General features: G+C 34.8%; 1 protein-coding gene across 2 annotated transcripts in view; it reads left to right on the forward strand.

The window, feature by feature from the left end:
• RHEX (regulator of hemoglobinization and erythroid cell expansion) overlaps nucleotides 1-17,510 on the forward strand; it is a 35,585-nt gene extending 18,075 nt beyond the window's left edge. For both annotated transcript variants that reach the window (XM_031937247.1, XM_023501937.2), the window contains exons 3-7: nucleotides 2,728-2,828; nucleotides 3,719-3,825; nucleotides 5,818-5,955; nucleotides 15,129-15,205; nucleotides 16,065-17,510. In XM_031937247.1, the coding sequence (XP_031793107.1) occupies nucleotides 2,806-2,828; nucleotides 3,719-3,825; nucleotides 5,818-5,955; nucleotides 15,129-15,205; nucleotides 16,065-16,265 (546 nt within the window). In that variant the 5' untranslated portion in view covers nucleotides 2,728-2,805 and the 3' untranslated portion in view covers nucleotides 16,266-17,510. The remainder of the gene's footprint in view (nucleotides 1-2,727; nucleotides 2,829-3,718; nucleotides 3,826-5,817; nucleotides 5,956-15,128; nucleotides 15,206-16,064) is intronic.
• Nucleotides 17,511-17,786: the final 276 nt, after the last annotated feature.

Consider the following 17,786-nt stretch of genomic DNA (forward strand, 5'->3'; position numbering starts at 1 on the left):
GCAAAACATCAAATAGTGGGTCAGAATCTGATTCAGGAAGATTATAGAGTATATAGTAAACTCAAGGCTCTGAAAGGTTGAGATCTGGGCAGCAACTCTTTTATCCAAACTAAAAATCAGCCAGCAGTATAGAAATCTCACCAGAAAATTAATGATTTGAGATGCAATCAAGTGGGTATACACAAGCACATTCCCTATGTAAGACAGTACACAGGACAAATATGAACAAAGGTGCATAAATCTCTTCTTCACTCTTTTAGCAGGACATAATTATTTTGTCCTATTATATAATTTGCCAAGTCACTGTGGCTTCCTTATTGTAGGCAATTTCTGGTGTGGAAACTCCCTCTACCAATCCTAGGTCAACCTGTTTGGAAGAGTAATTTCTGGAAAACTATCTAAGAGATTAAGAACTTTGCTTGAGGTTACACAACCAGTATGTATCCAAAATATTTGACCTCCATCTTCCTAAAGATGAGTCTAGTTCAACCCATTATAACACACTTTTAGTAATTACTCCCATTATATCCATCACATTAATGCAACATAATTTATTGACCATTCCATTATTACCAGATATTTAATTTGTTTCCAGTTTTAAAAATTACAAATAAATATTTTAAAATATTTAAATAAATAAATATACAAGTAAAATATTTTAATAGAGAGCTCTTTTAAACAATTACATTCTCAGCGTATATTCCCAACAGTAGAATTATTAGGTAAATAAACCATGATTGTGGGGCAGTTAGGTAGCATAGTGCATAGAGCACCAGCCCTGAAGTCAGGAGGACCTGCATTCAAATCTGGTCTCAGACACTTAATATTTCCTAGCTATGTGACCCTGGGCAAATCACTTAATCCCAATTGCTTCAGGGGAGGAAAAAGCTATGATTCTATTTGTAATTTATATTCCATATTGCTTTAAAAAAAAAACAAATAAAAAATCCCCACCTCTGCTAATTTGCAATTCTACCAGCAATGAACGAATATTGTTTGTCCACAACCTCACCAACCCTGAATGTTATTGCTTTTAATTATTTTTGTCATTTTGATAAATAAGAAGTATTATCTTAAAGTTGTTTTACTTTTAATCTCTTGCTCATAGCAAGGTTGACCATTTTAAAAGTAATTATTAATGGTTTAATTTTCCTTTATCAAATTTCCTCTAAATATCTTTTGACTTTTTATTCATTGTGGACTGAAAGTTACCTTTTTGAATTATTAGTGGTTTTGTACGATTGATTTCTGTGTTTATATTTTTATCCATCACATTTGCCATGCAAATTTTCTCAATCTGTTTTTCTTTTGATTACACTACTTTTTTTTTTTTTTTTTTTGGAGGACAGAATTTATTTTGATGTACCTAAGACTATATGTTCTATCTTTAATAATTTCTTCTTTGTATTTAATAGGAATAAGTTTTCTCCCCTCCGTAACTGAGATAAAGTCCTTATTCTATTTTTTCCTTCTTACAGTATACTTTTGATGTTTGAGTCTATCCTCCAGCAGCATTTTACCATTCTTTGTATTCTCAATTCTTAGCTAGGTGCCTGCCCTATATAAGTGTTTAATAAAAGCTTGTTGGCTGGTCTCCTGATTAAGGTACATAGTCTAAGAAGTATGTCTAAATCAGTTTCCTGACTTTACTAACCCTTTATTAATGAATTCCTTCATTAATTTTTATTTACTGTAGGTTTACCAAACACCCATGTTATGTATCTGGTATCTCAATTCCTCATCAGCTGTTTCCCCAGGGAAACATAGTTTTATTTTTCCAAATACATGCAGATACTTTTCAACATTCATCTCTGCAAAACCTTGTGTCCCAAATTTTTCTACTTCTCCCCTCCTCCCCAAGACAGCAAGCAATCTGATACAGGTTAAATGTGTAATTTTCTAAACATATTTCCATATTCATTATATTGCACCATATTCATTATATTGCACAACCTTGATATACTTGCCAATTTGTTTTTCCACATAAATCTTATTATGATTGGATTCAATTTCAAGAAAGAACCCTTACATTGATGTTTTATTAGTATTTAATTAGATATGTAAATTAATTTGGGAGAGTATTGTCATTTTTATACGCATATTAACACATTAACATTTGCTGTAGGAAACCTAAGTTCAACACCTAGCAGTATTTATTTTTAAGAATAGGAATGATTTTTATCTTCTTTAAAAACAATTTTAATATACTTTATTGATGTCTTTTGTTTTCTATTTCACCAAAATTCTCCTCAGTAGCTTTCCCTCTTCCCCTCCAAGAAAATAATTTCATAAACCAATATTTTTAAAAACAAAAACAAAGGAAAAAGAGGAAAAAATCATAACTGATTAATGAATCCCAAAACTCTGAAAATAATGTAATACACACTTGTAGATTTCCCATTCTAAAAGATGGTAGAGTTGGAATGCCTTCTGATCTCTCTGTCTCTGTCTCTCTCTCTCTGTGTCTGTCTGTCTGTCTCTCTCTCCCTCTCCTCTATTCCTCTTTTTGAACCGTGCTTGTTCTTTGCAATATTCACTTTTTAAAAATTTAAATAAAAAATTACTTTTATTTTCAGTTTTAATTTCTCTCTCCCTCTACTTTTCCCCATTCATTGAGAAGACAAGAAATATGATTTTCATTATACATAAGATATCATACAAAACATATTGCTGCATTATCCATATTTCAAACCAAGAGTCCTAACTCTGATGCTTTGTCTCCTACAGATTTCTTAGAGAAAGGATCCTGGGAGTCTCCCTATCTGCTCATTCTTTCCCTAGAGAAGCTGACAGAGATCAGAAGGCATGATAACAACAAGTATATTGAGGTTAGTTCTAGGAATCGCAACCTCTGCTCCCTACTCCCATTCCCACACCTGGGTCTGCTTTCTGGCCCCAGCTTGATAAAGACAGGGTTCTGGGCTAGCCAGCAACCAGTTCCTCAACCTTCCTATCACTATCCTTCCCTCTTTCCTGCTAGTTTCTGTCTTATAAGAAGGGGAAATAGCTTCACAGAAGTTAGATAACTTTTTAGGGTGACAAAAGTGAATTAAATCCTCAAACTTCCATATCTCATTAGTTGGTTGTTTTTGAAATGGTTCATTCTTGAAAAGGACCAAAATGACATTACTATGTTATAGTTGCGTTACAGTGTGTCTAAGTGGCTGATCCGACCAATATGAGCTCCAAATGCTCTGCCACAGGCCGGACACAAATAGTTCATGTGGACATTTGGGGTGGATTCTTTAAATTTGTGCATCTTGAGTTTCTTCTGAACTAATTCAATTCTGCTTTTTTTTCTGCTGAGAGTACCCTCATACCAGATACTCTTGTGCCAGTGTCTGCCATGTAATACAATCAATTCTAAAGTTCTTAAGAGAGATCTTGAGAGTTTTCTTGTATCGCTTTTTATGACCACCGTGTGAGCACTTGCCCTATGTGTGTTCTCCATAAAATAATCTTTTTTGGCAAGGGTACATTTGGCATTTGAACAATGTGGCCAGACCAATGGCATTGTACTCTCCTCAGGAAACTTGGAATTCTTGTCAGTTTAGCTCAAGAAAGGGCCTCGGTGTCTAGTACCTTATCCTGCCAGATGATCTCATTAAATGTGCTCAGGGGAAATCAGTCAGTGTCTAGGAGAGTTGATATTGCAGCCCCAGCAATTTTAAAGGCTCTAATTCTTGTACTCTCTCCCCTTCCCTCTTTTTTTTTTCAGCTCCTTGCAAGTTGAATTCTGGCATGTCATACTGATTGAAGTATTTAACTTCTTTCTTCAGGCTATTCTCTTCTTAGTCCTATATATTTTACTCAGCAGGAAAATAGGTAATTTTTAACAAAAACAACCCAGGTATCCCTGTGCCCAGGCTAGAACTCAGATACTTAGTATCCAGTAATCCCAACCTTGATTTGAACATTTGCTAAGTAGGGAACAAAGTCCCCTAGAATGCTAAAACCTAGGCAACATATATATTAACCACACTCTCTTAAAAAAAATCCTTCAAAAGAAAGACCTTGACCACTGCAGGTTGCTGACACAATTCCCCCATTCCCATGTTTTAAAGGTAAATTCATTTGGAGAAGTGGGGTTGGCAGAAATATGGTTTATAACTTATCTTTCAAAGAGTGTCAAGGAGTCAGTCAGTTAAAACTAACATCTCTGGAAGACATTAAGGTGAGATTCAGGAATGATTATAATAAGAAGAGGTCATGGAAGGACACCCTCCTGGGAATGACATGACCTGGAACAAAGCCCTTTTTGCCCTGTACTAGTTCCAGCTCTCTCTTATAGTTTGGAAGCTCTCTCTAAATGCTTCATCTCCTTATATTAGCTACATTCTCCATCCAAAATATTGCTTCTTCATGTCTTTCTACCATTCAGACTCTCTTCTTGGTGACAAATAATCAAATGGGACGAAAATAATACCTATGAGAAGCAAAAATATTAAACATTATTTTTACTGATAGCAACCCAATAAAAATGATAATCAATAAAGGAAATATGAAGAAATGGCAACTAAATATAAATTTAAAGAATGTGTAGATCAAATAATCATTCACTGAAATAATAGGTAGTTTTATCAAAGAAAATGTTAATTACAAGACAACACATCAAAACTCGTGAGGCATAGCTTTAGCAGCCTTTAGGCAAAAACATCACTCTGAGCACTTTTCAACAACAAATAAAAGAGGTAAGAGATGAGTGAACTGGACCTGCAATTAAAAAAAAAAAAACTGAAAAGCAACAAAGCAAAATATCCCAAATAAACATACATATTCACAATTCTGAAAATCTTGAAAGATAAACAAAATTGGAAATCAATATGAAAATCTATTGCAAATACAAATAATACCAGCCTTTGTTTTATTTTTAACAAGACCAATAAAATAGATAACCTAGTAATTAATTTGATCTTTAAAAAAAGGAAGAAGGGCAGTGAGGTAGTACAATGAATATAGAACTAGACCATGAATCAGGAGCATCTGAGTTCAGTCAGACACTTACAAGCTATGTGACTCTGGGCAAGTTACTTAATTCCTCTTTGTCTCAAATTACCATCTATAAAATGGGGATGAATTGGAGGAGGAAATGATAAATCAATCCAATAATTTGCCAAGAAAACCCCATGACTATGTTCATGTGGTCACACACAGTTGGACATGACTGAACAACAACAAAAAAAGAAAGAAAAATAAAAATATGTAAATGAAAATGAAAGAAAAGATAAAAGATGAAATAAAGGAAACTGTTAGAAATTATTTTACCCAATTATATACTAATACAATTCAAAACTTAAAAGAAATAATGAATACTGACAAATATGTAAATACCTAAATGAACAGAATAAAGTATTATTCTATTCATTTCATACTTAGCAATTCAATCCAAAATTCTATCTTAGAAAAAGAAAATTTTAAAGCATAAATGAATTCCCAAAGAAAGTATTACCTATGAGGAAAGGATAAAGGAGCTGCCATTGTTTAGCCTGCTGCTGATCTATTTTTCTTATTTCCTGACTGTATTAAATGTTAGTTAAGAAATGGATTTGAATTGAATAAGAGATTATGTGTTAACCGTGAAGGAACATAGGCACCTAATGGACTCCCATGGTAGATTGTAGAAACACCAAAAGAATAAATCTTTATCTAATTTAGGAATCTATTTGCTTGAAGATAGGGGATGAGATGAGATGACCTCTTGAAAATCTCTCCCTGGTTTTCCAATACTCAATAAAAAACATTTGGGCAGAGGAAAACTTGGATAGAAATAGGAAAAGTCTAAGGTTAGCTCTCAAACACCAAACGTTTCTTCTCTAGCCAACTACCATGGCCAGGTGGTGAAAGCTACAAGAACCCAAGCCCCGGCCCCAGAGAATCCAAAAGACAAAAATGATTCACCTCCTTCAAAAAAGACAGGGTCAAAGATGCTTTCAGTTTCTGCCTTGACTTACAGAGGTGAGTAATCTTAGCTTGCTTCGAGATCATTAGAAGTGCTACTGCTCCCCCTGGAGACCTTGAAAGGGGTAGCCCCTTTGTTAACCCTCCTGCATCAGCCTTTCTCCACCTCAGAAGAAAAGTTCTTATTGATTCTTTTTGTTTTCTCAGAAGCTAATCCCTACCTTGATTTCCTTTGTCATCTTGCCCTAGGTGTTACACTTGTGTACTGCTGTCTTTCTTCCTTCCTTTTCATTCAATTCTACCTTCCTTCTTTCCTTTCTCTTCCTTCCGTTCTTTCTTTTCCTTCAATCCTGCTTTCCTTCTTTCCTCTCTCTTCTTTCCTTCTCCTCCCTCCCTTTCTCTTTTTCTTTCTCTTCATTCCTATCTTCTTTTATTTCCTTTCTTTTTCTTTCTTCTTCCCCTCCCCCTTCCCTTCTTCTCTTCCTTCCTCCCTTCCTTTTTTCCTTCCTTCCTTCTTTCCTTGTATATATTTTATTTCACTCCAAAGAAAGGATATGACACAATGGACTTCTCTCCAAGCTCATAATTAACACTCTTCCCTTCTCTATGCTTATAGTACTATCTTAAAATGATATCCTCCTGTTTTCTTCAACAGATAGCCTTTCACTATTGTCTTCCCATTCTTTTCTTCAATTTGTCCCTACCTACGCCTTTCTTTCCTGCTGTATCATATTCTTTTAAAAATATTTTATTTTTTCCAATTACATGTAAAATTGATTTAAAGTTCATTTTTTAAAATGTTGCCAAATTCTCTCTCTTCGTTTCTACCTTTCCTCTCATTCAGAAAGTAAGCAATTTGATATATGTTATACATATGTAATCATGCAAAACATATTTCTGTGTTGTCACATTATGGGGGGGAAAACACAGATCAAAACAAAACAAAGCAATGAACCAAGAAAAACAAAAAAAAGTAAATAAAGTATGCTTAATCTACAATCAGCTACTATCTGTTCTTTCTCTGGAACTGGATAGTATTTTTCATCATAAGTCTTTTAAAATTGTCTTGGATCATTAGATTGCTGAGATTAGCTAAATGATTTATAGTTGATCATCATACTAACATTCCAATTACTGTGAATAATGTTCTCTGGATCTGCTCATTTCACTTTGCATCAGTTGTATACGTCTTTCTGAAAGCATTCTGCTTGTCATTTCTTATAATACAGGTGACATTTTATCACAATCATATACCACAACTTGTTCAGCCATTCTCCAGATGATGGACCTTCTTTCAATTTTCTAATTCTTTGCCACCATAAAAAGAGCTGCTATAAATATTTTTGTACATATAAGTTCTTTTCCTTTTCTTTAAAAAAAAAAAGAAAGGATACAAATCTAATAGTGATCAAAGGTACATCAAAGGATGCACGCTTTTATACCCATCTGGGCATATTTCCAAATTTCTCTCCATATTGGTGGGATCAATTCATAACTCTCAATTTTCATTTGTGTCTCAACTTTCCCATATCCCCTTCAACATTTATCATTTACATTTTCTAATATATTAGCCAAGGAGGGAAGAAGAGGAGGGACAAAGAATTTTTCTCACTTTATTACAGAGAGGGAAAGCTAAAACCCAGGGAGATCAAAAATTACCAGATCCAGGTCAAAGCTGGATTTCCTTGAGTCTCAGTCGTAGTTTCTACCTACTAGACATGGATCTGATTGTGTATATAATTGTCTAAATAAATGGTGATTAATGTCACTGATTAATATTACTGATTAATTAAGCAAATGAAGTAATGTATCATAGAGTTAGCACATAAGAGCTAGAAGATACTTCAGAGATCAGTTAATACAGTCCTTCATTTTTGAAGGAGAAAACTGAGGCTTGGAGGTCACACAGCAAATTAGTAACAAAGCTGGGGCAAGGACCTAGATCCCCATTGTTCCTACTTTTTAATTTTTTAACATCACGAAGAATAAGAGAAGTACCACAGAGTTGGAGAAGAGCAAAAATTGTTCTGATTTTTTTAAAGATAAAAGAACAGATTTTACATTTTATAATCAGTAAGTTTGACTTTGACCTCCCCCAGAAAATTCTAGAGCAGCTTTTCAACAATGAAATGATTCAGGCCAGTTCCAATGGAGTTGTGATCAAGAGAGCCATCTGCATCCAGAGAGAGGATTGTGGGAACTGAGTGTGGATCACAACATAGTATTTTCACATCTTTTATTGTTATTTGCTTGCATTTTGTTTTCTTTCCATTTTTTTCCTTTTTTGATCTGATTTTTCTTGTGCAGCATGATAATTATAGAAATATATATGGAAGAATTGCACAAGTTTAACATATTTTGGATTACGGGAAAAATTTGGAACACAAGGTTTTGCGAGGGTGAGTGCTGAAAATTATTTATGCTTATGTTTTGAAAATAAAAGGTTTTAATAATAAAAAAGAAAGATAATACCTTTGGAAATACCTCATCAGCCTTTCTCCAGTTGATGGGCATCCATTCAGTTTCCAGTTTCTGCCCACTAAAAAAAGAAAAAAAAATAAAATAAGAAATAAAAGATTATGAAAGAGATGGTTAAGTGATTATCTAGAAAAGAAAACCATGTTGAAAAACTGGTTTTACTAGATTAATCTTAGTTCCTTTTTGATAGTTGCTATAGGAAAATACTAGAGATATAGTTTACCTACTCTTTAATGAAGTACATTCTTGTACTATTCTATGGAAAAGAAGAAAAGATGTGGGCTAAAAGATAAGGTGATTAGATGGGTTTAGAACTGCCTGAACCCTTTCTTGGTTCAATGCCAACTTGATAAGAGGTCACTCAAATGGATTTTTCCAGGGAACTGTGCTTGACTTTTGGCTCTTTCACATTCTTTTTTAAAATTTTTATTTTATATACTGTTTTTCCAATTACATGTAAAGATGGATTTCAATGTTCATTTTTGTAATATTTTTAGCTCCCCAAATTTTTTCCCTCCTTCCCTTATTTCCCTCCTCTCCACACTAGCAAGCAAACTAATTAGGTTTTAAGTATATATCCATTTTTTTAATTACTCATCTTGAAAAAGAAAAATCAGAACAAAAGGGGAAAACCACAAAAAAGAAAGGTGAAAATAGTATGCTTTGATCTATATTCAGTCTCTACAATTCTCTCACTAGATGCAAATGGCATTTTCCATCCAAAGTTAACTGGAATTGCCTTGGATCACTGAATTGCTGAGAAGAGCTAAGTCTATCATAACTCAAAATCACATAATCTTTTTTTAAATAACTTTTTATTTACAAGATATACGCATGGGTAATTTTTCAGCATTAACAGTTCCAAAACCTTTTGTTCCAACTTTTCCCCTCCTTTCCCTTCCCCCCTTCCCCAGATGGCAGGTTGACCAATACATGTTAAATATGTTAAAGTATAAGTTAAATACAATATATGCATACATGTCCATATATGCTGTATGTTTTTGCTGTACAAAAAGAATCAGATTTTGAAATAGTGTACAATTAGCCTGTGAAGGAAATCAAAAATGCAGGCAGACAAAAATAGATGGAATGGAAATTCTATATAGTGGTTCATAGTCATCACCCAGAGTTCTTTCGCTGGGTGTAGCTGGTTCAGTTCATTACTGCTGTATTGGAAATGATTTGGTTCATCTTCATTGTTGAAGAGAACCATATCTGTCAGAATTGATCATCATATAGTATTGTTGTTGAAGTATATAATGATCTCCTGGTCCTACTCATTTCACTCACCATCAGTTTATGTAAGTCTCTCCAGACCTTTCTGATGTCATCCTGCTGGTCATTTCTTACAGTACATTCTATAACATTACAGTACAGTATATTCCATAACATTCATATACCACAATTTATTCAGCCTTTCTCCAGTTGATGGGCATCCATTCAGTTTCCAGTTTCTGCCCACTAAAAAAAAGGGCTGCCACAAACATTTTGGCACATAGAGATCCCTTTCCCTTCTTTAAAATCTCTTTGGGATACAAGCCCAGTAGTAACATTGCTGGATCAAAGGGTATGCACAGTTTGATAACTTTTTGAGCATAGTTCCAAATCGTTCTCCAGAATGGCTGAAACATCACATAATCTTGATGTTGCCAACTTCAATGTTTTCCTGGTTCTGCTTGCTTCACTTACCATAAGTTCATTTAAGTCTTTCCAGGCTCTTCTAAAATCATCCTGTTCAATATTTCTTGTCTTTCCATTACATTTCTATTTCTTATCTCCCCGTTACATTCATATATCATAACTTATTTAGTCATTCCCCAATTGATGTGCATTCATTTTCCATTTCTTTGCCACCACAAAAAGAGCTGCTGCAAACATTTTTGCATATGTAGTTTTTCTCCTTCTTTTATGATCTCTTCAAGATATAGATCCAGTACTGGCATGACTGGATTAAAGGGTATGCACAATTTGATAGTCCTTTGGACGTAGTTCTAAATTGTTCTCCAGAATAGTTGGATGAGTTCACAACTTTACCAGCAATGCATTAGTATATCAGTTTTCCCACAAAACTTCCACTTTTCCTGTCATCTTAGCCAATCTGGTAAGTATGAAATATATTTCAGAGTTGTTTTAATTTGAATTTCTTTAATCAAATCAGAGCATTTTTACATGTGACTATTGATAACTTCAATTTCTTTATTTGAAGATTGTTCATATCTTTCAACCATTTATCAATTGGGGAATGACTTGTATTCTTACAAATTTGATTCAGTTCTGCATATATTTTAGAAATGAGGACTTTATTAGAAACACTGACCATAAAAATTGTTTCCCAGTTTTCTGCTTCCCTTTTAATCTTGGCTGCATTGATTTTGTTTGTAATTTAATTTAATCTAATTTAATGTAACCAAAATTATCCATTTTGTATTTCATAATGTTTTCTATTTCTTGTTTGATAATAAATTCCTCCTTTCTCCAAAGATCTAACAGATAAACTCTTCCTTGCTCTCCTAATTTGCGTGTTAGTGTCATCCTTTATGTCTAAAACACATACTCATTTCTCCCTTATCTTGGTATAGGATATGAGTTGTTGGTCTATGATTGCCATTTTTTTTCAGTGTTCCCAGAAATTTTTGCCAAATAGTGAATTCTTGTCCCAGAAACTGGAATCTTTGGGTTTATCAAATTGGAAATTATTATAGTCATTGACTATTGTGTCTTGTGTATCTAACCTGATCCACTATTCTGTTCCTCAGCTAGTACCAACTATTTTTGATGACTGCTGCTTTATAATATAGTTTTTGATCTGAGATGGCCAAGTCATCATCCTTTGCATTTTTTCCCTATTAATTCACTTGATATTTTGGATCTTTTCTTTTTTCTAGAATTATTTTGTAATTATTTTTCTAGCTCCATAAAACTAATTTTTGGCAAATTGGTATAGCGCTGAATAAGTAGACTAATTTAGATTAAAATTGTCATTTTTATTATATTAGTTTTACCCGCCTATGAGTAACAGTTGTTTTTCCAATTGTTTAGATCTGACTTTATTTGTGTGAAAAGTGTTTTGTAATTTTCTTGATATAATTCTTACATTTACTATTGGCAAGTAGACTCCCAAATATTTTATATTGTCTACAGTTATTTTAAATGGGATTTCTTTCTATATGTCTTGCTGCTGTGCTTTGTTGGTAATATATAAAAATGCTGATGATTTATGGGTTTATTTTATATCCTGCAACTTTACCGAAATTGTTAATTGTTTCAAGTACACTTTTCATTGATTCTCTAAGTATACCATCATATCATCTGTAAGCTCTTTCTCATTCTTGATTAAAAAAAACTCAAATAAAGGTATAGATGATGGTTTCATCAATCTACACATGACACAAAACAGAGAAAGATAGCTTATCACCTTGGGAGACGAGTCAGGATCTAAAAAAAAAAAATCTTTATAAACTAGAGTATGGAGCAGAATTTAATGGGATGAAATTTGCTCTAAAATCCTATTACTCTTTGATTCAGTCTCTTAATTTCCTACTCTTTTCCATTAGGCCAGGATGCGATCTTCTCTTTTTATTGCCGTAGGGCTGGTGATCTGGGAGCCACCACAGGGAAATTCAGGAACCATCTGCAAAATGAAAGGAGCTATTGCCCCTACAAATGAATGACTCACCCAGGGCTCCCTCTGTAAACACTCACTCAGTTGTCAGCTCCCTAGGTGCTGATGACTATGCTGGACACTTATTATCTTTTCAGTTTCGCTGTAAATCTGGATCTCAAATTTACTTAGCACTAAGCACTAACCATCTTAAATCTACTTGCTTTGTGTAAATAAGGGGAAGAACGGTTTTAGGGTAGATGAAATAAGAAGGGATCCTCAGAGAGACATTTTGGTCAGGGGTATTATAGGTCCATAGGTATAAGGAAATTCAGAGGCCTACTGAGTCCAACTGCTTCATGTTATAGATAAAAAGACTGCGATCCAGAGGAATTTAGTAACTTCTTTTTCTTTCTCTCCCATCCCCCCTCTCTTTCTCTCTTTCTCTCTCTCTCTCTCCTTCTCTCTCTCTTTTCTTCTTCCTTCTTCTTCTTCTTTTTTGTTGTTGTTTGCTTGCTTTTTGTTTTTTGTCTCATCTTTTTCCTTTTTGATCTGATTTTTCTTGTGCAGCATGGTAAATGTGGAAATATGTTTAGAATAATTGCACATTTAACCTATATTGGATTACTTGCTGAAGAGAGGAAGAAAAATTTGGAACACAAGGTTTTGCAGGGGTGAATGTTGAAAACTATCTTTGCATAAATTTTGAAAATAAAAAGCTATTTTTAAAAAAAGAAAAAAAACCTTTCCAAGTCCTCTCTAATCTTACTGTATTCCCTCTAATATTATCTCCATTTCCCTAGGACATATCTTGTTCATCCATAGCTTCTTTGCATGTTGTCTCCCTGCTTAGACTGTGAACTCCTTGAGAACATGGACTGTTTTTTGCTTTTTTCCCTTGAATCCCCAGAACTTAACACACAGTAGGTAGTTAATAAATGCTTGTTGATTGACTGAAGTCAAGCCCTTGGACTCTAGAGCCAGAGTTCTTTATGTATTGTCTCCATCAGCTTCCCCAAACTCAGGAACATCTAAATGTTTGTCAATAATATCCAGAAACAGGACAAAATAGAAAGAATTCATGTTTCAATCTCTCTTAAAAACTTAAAAAAAACTATTCCCAAAAGGCTATTAAACTCTACATATTCTTTGATCTAGTAGTGTCTTTACTAGGTCTATACCCCAAACAGATCATAAAAGAGGGAAAAGGACCCACATGTACAAAAATGTTTGTGGAAGTTCTCTTTGTAATGGCAAGAAACTAGGAACTGAGTGGATGCCCATTAGTTGGGGAACGGCTGAATAAGTTATGGTATATATGGATGCTATGGAATATTATTGTTCTAAAAAACCTTACAAAATAATTTCCTTACATAAACTTGTGAAGTGGAGACGTGAGGGATTAAGGTAAGGAACTGAATTCAGGCTGCAGATAGGAAATGCTTTATCAAATGTCACAGAATGAGTCAATGTCCAACCAAACTCAAGCATAGGCTTTGTGTCTCTCAAAACTAATGTTCCTTCTATCAAATCAGAGGATCTCCTTGAGAGGCTGCTTCCTAGCATTGTTCCTCCTGATTTAATGCCCTTTGTACTGCAGTCCTGAACCTTCTGTCTGATTCTCTTTTCCTTCCACATTAATATTCTTGGAAAAGAAGCAATATGTTATAGTGAAAAGAACAATCCCATAACATATATTGTAATCCTGGGCAAACCATTTTACTTTTCTAAGCCTCTGTGTTTCTGTCTGTGAAATGGGGTTAATCATAGTTGACTTGTCAACTTTTCAGTTTTGCAAATAAAGTTCTCTATATCAAGGGTATGTTGAAACAACCTTGAGCTGATTATTAAATTTTCACTATGTGCCTTTGCACCTTGGAATTCATACTTGGGAATCAGGACTTGATTTATCATTTTGTCAATTGTCTAGATTTAAGGAAGTGACAAAGAAAATCTTAATATAAAGATAAAATTTAAAATCATATAGTGGGTATTGGATTGGGTATTGGGAAAAATTTGGAACACAAAATATTATGAAAATTAATGTTAAAAATTATGTTTGGGGCAGCTAAGTGGTACAGTGTATCGAGCACCAGTCCTAAAGTCAAGAGGATCTGAGTTAAAATCTGGCCTTGACATTTAATACTTCCTAGCTGTGTGACCCTGGGCAAGTTACCTAACCCCAATTGCCTCAATCAAAAAAAAATTATCTTTACATTTAGGAAAAGAAAATACTATTGAGAAATAAATAAACAAATAAAATTGTATAGTGGAGTAGATTTCTCCCCTCAGAATCAATTGTTATATATTTACCCTGTTTGTAAACTTTAAAGAGGAATTGCTAGGAAATGACAGTGCATAGAGCACTAGGCCTAGGGTCAGGAAGACTTGAGTTCAAATGCAGTCTCAGACATTTATTAGCTGTGTGATCCTAGCAAGTCACCCTATTGCCTCCATAATAAACAAATAAACAATAAAGAAAAATAACAAATCTTAAAGAGCCTATAATGTGTGCTTTTATCAGGATTATGATTATTTTTATTTTTATGCCTATAGGATTCAATCAGCCCAGGTGATTGGAACTTTTGATTTTCTTAAGACAAAAGGGGATGTCTGTGAGGAGATTCCAGGACTTGGGTTTGAATCCTTGTTCTATTACTTCTTATGTGATCTTGAGTAGATCACTTCCCCTCTGCATATCAGTTTCCTCTCTTCAGGAAGGGGATTGGACTAGATGGCCTCTAGTGGGATCATAGTTTTGAATCCAGAATCCAACTTTATCTGTCTTCTCACCCTGCTCCCTCCTTCAGTTCTTGTCTCTTTCCCTATTGTCATTCTCCCTCTTGCTCTCTTTGTTTCTGTGACCCTGTCTCTCTCTTGCTCTAATTCACCTTCTGCCCTTCAATACCATCATTTCCAAGTCATCACCTTTCATCCGTCCCAGTTTGATCAAGTTTTTGCCTTTCATTGTATTGCCTGCAGTTGGTACATAAAAAGTGTTTAATCAAGATGTGCTGACTGTCTGTTTCCCCAGGAAGAAGAATGATTTGTGGGGGGTCCTCCGCAAACGGAGGGGGTTGACCTGAATAACTTCTGAGCTCCTATCCAATTCTGATGGGCTATAATCCTATGACACTCTTCTCTTCTCTAGATGATATCATTGATGGTGATTCCTCCGGAGAGAGCTTTGACAACTCAGAAAATTATTCTCCACCTTCCAGCAGCAAGGTAAGAGGGTCTTCTAAGGGCCAGAGCAACTACCAGAGAGAAGTGAGCTCTATAGGATGGGCAGATTTGTCCAGGTTGAAGGGAGCTGGTAAGGGAAACAACCCCAGAGGAAATGGCCAAGGAAATAATAGCAGGGGACATGAAAAAAAAGGTGGTAAATCATCCAACATCCTGTTGTTTCTGGGTGGTCTGATCTCCACCTCCAGGTTTGAACAGTAAGAGGTATGAAGCAAAAAGAAGTCTGAGTTGACTACCAAAATGAATATGCTAACAAAAAGTTCACAGTCCTGCTCTCTTGGCTATAGTTAGACCGTAATTCTAGTATCCAAGGGAGATAAGTTCTAGGGCATTTCTCTACCCACTCTGTGAACCATGATCACTGTCCACCCCTGCCCGCCGACTAATGAAATACAGTTATCTCTTCCCCATCATGGTTTTGATGCATCACAGGTCAGTATAAGAAATTAAATGGGAATTTGGGGGAGTTTTGTGGAAGATGCAAAGACCAGCAGATGATACAACAAATATACCCAAATATTTACTCCCAAATTTTACAGTAAAGTGCTGTAAACACCCAATAAAAGAAAAAAAAATTCATACGACTTATGATGAAGGGATGGTCAAAAAATTTTAGGTGGATTTTCCAGATCTCCAGAAAGCTGCCCTTGTAACCCGAGGGATGTAAAAGCAATAAGTGTAATGAGGGTTCCACATCTTTTTCTTTGAATAATTCTCCATTGTTCTTCCCTTGAATATACTAAGAGATAAAAAATTTGAGTTAAGGGTGACTATCCACCCCATCCATAATAGGAGATGGATTCTGGCCTCTAACTTTTTGCCTTCTTTCTGGTGTTCCTAGATGCCTGAGGATGTGAATTACAGCACCATGGTCTTTCCAGCCACTGGTTACAAAATGACTTTGTCTTCTAACTACTATGAGAACATCAAGGCAACTGATGATTATGTCAATGTGGACCCCAAGAAAAGTGAATTTAATACTTGGGATTTCAATCGCACCTTCTCCTCGGAGCCAGAGGAATATACAGAAGTGGCTGTGTGAATTCTGACAATCAAGTGGGGTTCCTTTCTCAACAAATTCTTGAGTTTTAGTTAGATGGGATTTCTTTCAATAATAAGCACAAGGAAACAACTTAAAGCAAGAAGAATTCAGGTTAGAGGCCAGGTAGAACTATCAAAATGCTAAGACATGGAATATTTTATTAAAGAAGGTGTTAGAATTCATTCTGTTCAATCCAAGCAACATTTATTAAGTGCCTACTAGTATAGAAAACCACAGTGGATGCTGGGGTTCTTTAGTAAGCCTAAGTTCTACTAGGAGATATAATGCATGCAGAGATAACTATTCTAGACAATAATGCTGCTTGTCAAAAGTCAAGCTGAAAAGGAAAAAAAAAGGGAAGAAAGAGAAAAATAAAAATAAAGGGGAAAAAAGGGCCATTAAAATTTTTTTTCTTAAATACAAAAAAGAGAACAGAAGGAAGGCTAAAAAAGAGCACAGAAAAGTGGGACAGGTTTGACAGCTACAGGTTGAATGTACTGTATGCTGAAAAAACAGAAAATGAGCTCTTCTGTGTAGAGATTCACAGTTGTGTGTGTCCAATCTTCTTTTTCTATTCTAATATACATGTATGCATATATCCGCATATACATACACACATATAAAAAGTAATAAGTAGCTGGGCTATTTTTGTTGGCAAAGTTCAAAATAAAAATAAATAATGCTTCTGAAGCTACATAAGTGCTTTTATCATATATATTTAATATATAGTATTAGGTGCTCCAAATGACCTCAGTGGTCTAGTGGACGAGTAGTCCTAGTGGACCAGTCATTTAACCTCTGTCTCTGGTGGTTTTTTCATCTGTAAAATATGGGTGGTAATAGCACCCACATCCCAGGTTTCTGTGAGGATCAAATGAGATAATATTTGTTAAGTGCTTTGTACTGCCACATAACAGGGGCTCTATACATGGCAGCTGCTGTTATTATTTTTGTAATTACCAATATACAATAGAATTTTTGGCATAGATGTGTGTTGTGCTTTGTCAGAGGCTTTTTTCACACAGCTCTGGATATTTTTGTTTTTAATATGATTGTGTTCATTGTTTTTCTGTGTTAATGGTTGAACCATCCTTGCATTTGGAGATTGCTCCAACTTGCTCATGGTGCATAATTTTTGTGGGGGAGTAAATTGCTGTAAGCTTTTTGTGACTTTGTAATTTTTGCTTTAATATTCATTAATGATTTTAAAAAGAGGCAAAGTTCCAATGAACTTATGAGGAAGAGAGCCATTTGTATCCAGAGGGAGGACCACGGGGAGTGAGTGTGGACCACAACATGATATTTTCATTTTTTTGTGTTATTTGCTTGCATTTTGTTTTCTTTCTCATTTTTTTCCTCTTTGATCTGATATTTCTTGTGCAACTTGATAATTGTGGAAATTTGTATAGAGGAATTGCACATGTTTAACATCTATTGAATTACTTGCTGTCTAAGGGAAGAGGTAGGGGAATGGAGGGAAGAGAGTTTGGAACACAAGGTTTTACAGGGGTGAATGTTGAA

Source organism: Sarcophilus harrisii, chromosome 4 (genome assembly GCF_902635505.1).
Source record: "Sarcophilus harrisii chromosome 4, mSarHar1.11, whole genome shotgun sequence".
Classification (NCBI taxonomy): Eukaryota; Metazoa; Chordata; class Mammalia; order Dasyuromorphia; family Dasyuridae; genus Sarcophilus; species Sarcophilus harrisii.